This window comes from Numenius arquata, unplaced genomic scaffold, assembly GCF_964106895.1.
Source record: "Numenius arquata unplaced genomic scaffold, bNumArq3.hap1.1 HAP1_SCAFFOLD_49, whole genome shotgun sequence".
In the NCBI taxonomy this organism is placed as follows: Eukaryota; Metazoa; Chordata; class Aves; order Charadriiformes; family Scolopacidae; genus Numenius; species Numenius arquata.
In genome coordinates this window covers 258,553-260,693 of record NW_027415198.1, presented here as the reverse complement: position 1 = coordinate 260,693, position 2,141 = coordinate 258,553, and the positions used below count along the sequence as shown (strand labels likewise).

Below are 2,141 nucleotides of genomic sequence, written 5' to 3'. Positions count from 1 at the left end.
GTCCTGCACTGTTGTTTCTGCTCCGCAGAGCGAGTTGGCTGTGATGACTGAAAGCCATGGAGGGACAGTCCCAGGCAGATCCCTGTGGATCATTCACCGTTTCTGGGGGAACTGGGCAACCACGGGTGAAGGCTCAGCCTGGGCCCGTTCCCTAATACATTGCCCCACATTGTCCCATTGCCTAACACTCTTCCCTCATCCCATGGAGAACCCAAACAAAGCACCATGGCCTTGTGAGGACAACTTCCTCAGCCTGAGCTCAGCTTTGGAAGAAGAGCCAAACCTCCAGACAGCGGCACTGAAGAAATCCCATTTTATTAAAGAGACATGAGATGGGAGGTCAGCTGTACCCCTGTGCCAGGCACACGTGAACGGGCCTCAGGGTCAGAAGGGCTGGGTTCATGCCTCTGGAGAAGTGGAACGTACCTGGACACACATGGTTATCACAGAGAAAAGGCCCAAAGCCCAGGAAGTTCCCCAGATGAATCTGAAATCACTTCTGAAGAGACACGGGCAGGTTAATGCTGCTGAGAGATTAGTGACAGAATCAGCTTCTTCAATGTGTCTTTCAGCTCCTGGTTCCTCATGCTGTAAATGAGGGGGTTCACAGCTGGAGGCACCACCGAGTACAGAAATGACATCACCAAGTCCAGGGGTGAGGAGGAGATGGAGGGGGGCTTCAGATAGGCAAACATGCCAGTGGTGATAACAAGGGAGACCACGGCCAAGTGAGGGAGGCACGTGGAAAAGGCTTTGTGCCGTCCCTGCTCAGAGGGGATCCTCTGCACGGCCCTGAAGATCTGCACATAGGACACCACAATGAAAACAAAACAACCAAATGATAAACAGACACTGACCACAAGAAGCCCAACTTCCCTGAGGTAGGAGTGTGAGCAGGAGAGCTTGAGGATCTGGGGGATTTCACAGAAGAACTGGTCCAGGACATTGCCCTGGCAGAGGGGTAGGGAAAATGTATTGGCCGTGTGCAGGAGAGCATTGAGAAACCCACTGCCCCAGGCAGCTGCTGCCATGTGGACACAATTTCTGCTGCCCAGGAGGGTCCCGTAGTGCAGGGGTTGGCAGATGGCAACGTAGCGGTCGTAGGCCATGACTGTGAGAAGAGAATACTCTGCTGCAATCAAGAGGACAAACAGAAATAGCTGTGCAGCACATCCCCAGTAGGAGATGGCCCTGGTGTCAAACAGGGAATTGGCCATGGCTTTGGGGACAGTGGTGGAGATGGACGCCAGGTCAAGAACGGAGAGGTTGAGGAGGAAGAAGTACATGGGGGTGTGGAGGCGGTGGTCACAGGTGATGGCGGTGATGATGAGCGCGTTTCCCAGGAGGGCAGCCAGGTAGATGCCCAGGAAGAGCCAGAAGTGCAAGAGCTGCAGCTCCCGTGTGTGTGCAAATGCCAGGAGGAGGAACTGGGTGATGGAGCTGCTGTTGGGCATTTGCTTCCTCTGTGCATTGGAACCTGTCCAAGGAAGAAAAGGCAGTGACAAGTTACGGTGGACGTCTCAGAGCAAAACGTACTCCAGTTCTCATAGAACCCCATGGAGCTGTGCGATGGAGCTGCTGTTGGACATTTGCTGCCTCTGGGCATGGAGACCCCTGCAAGGAGGAAAAGTCATTGACAAGTTATGGGAGACTTTTAGCAGCAAAACCAAAGCCTTTTCCTACAGACCCTTCCCTGCTACACGCCTTACCCCCTGTATTCCTTTTCTAGGAGACCTCCCCTCAGCTCCATGGCTGAAGCTCTGCTACCGTGCTGGTTGAACGTGCCATGAGGAGCTGGGCCTCTGCCCACTGGTGCCGAGGAGTCAGCCCTGCTCTGCAGCAGAGGGTTCACGGGAACGCTGGAAGCAGGGGCCAGTCCTGGTGTTTGACTTTGTCAGATAAAACCATGCCCAATGCACAAGGGTGTGCCAGTACCTGCACTCCCTCTTCGAAGGAGTGAGGGAGGCAGAGGCCAGCTGAGAGCTTTTTTGAAAAAAAAATTCCCTCCGTCCCATCTGAGGACTGTTTTGGGATGTCAGAAACCCTCAGTATTCCTGCTGCACTCAGGGAGAGCAGAGTGAATCCTGCAAGGCAAGAGGATTGCCTGTGGCTTAGTACAGAGCGAGGGGAGCTGGGCTGTC

The 2,141-nt window shown here is 54.2% G+C and overlaps 1 protein-coding gene across 1 annotated transcript; it reads right to left on the bottom strand.

Moving 5' to 3' along the window:
• Positions 1-518: 518 nt before the first annotated feature.
• LOC141478474 (olfactory receptor 14A16-like) lies at positions 519-1,454 on the bottom strand. Its single transcript, XM_074167518.1, has one exon. The coding sequence runs from the start codon at positions 1,452-1,454 to the stop codon at positions 519-521; it is 936 nt and encodes a 311-aa protein (XP_074023619.1).
• Between the last annotated feature and the right edge of the window lie 687 nt (positions 1,455-2,141).

Excerpts from the sequence above, each read along its gene's own strand:
- LOC141478474 (XM_074167518.1), bottom strand. The coding sequence starts at position 1,454 with ATGCCCAACAGCAGCTCCATCACCCAGTTCCTCCTCCTGGCATTTGCA.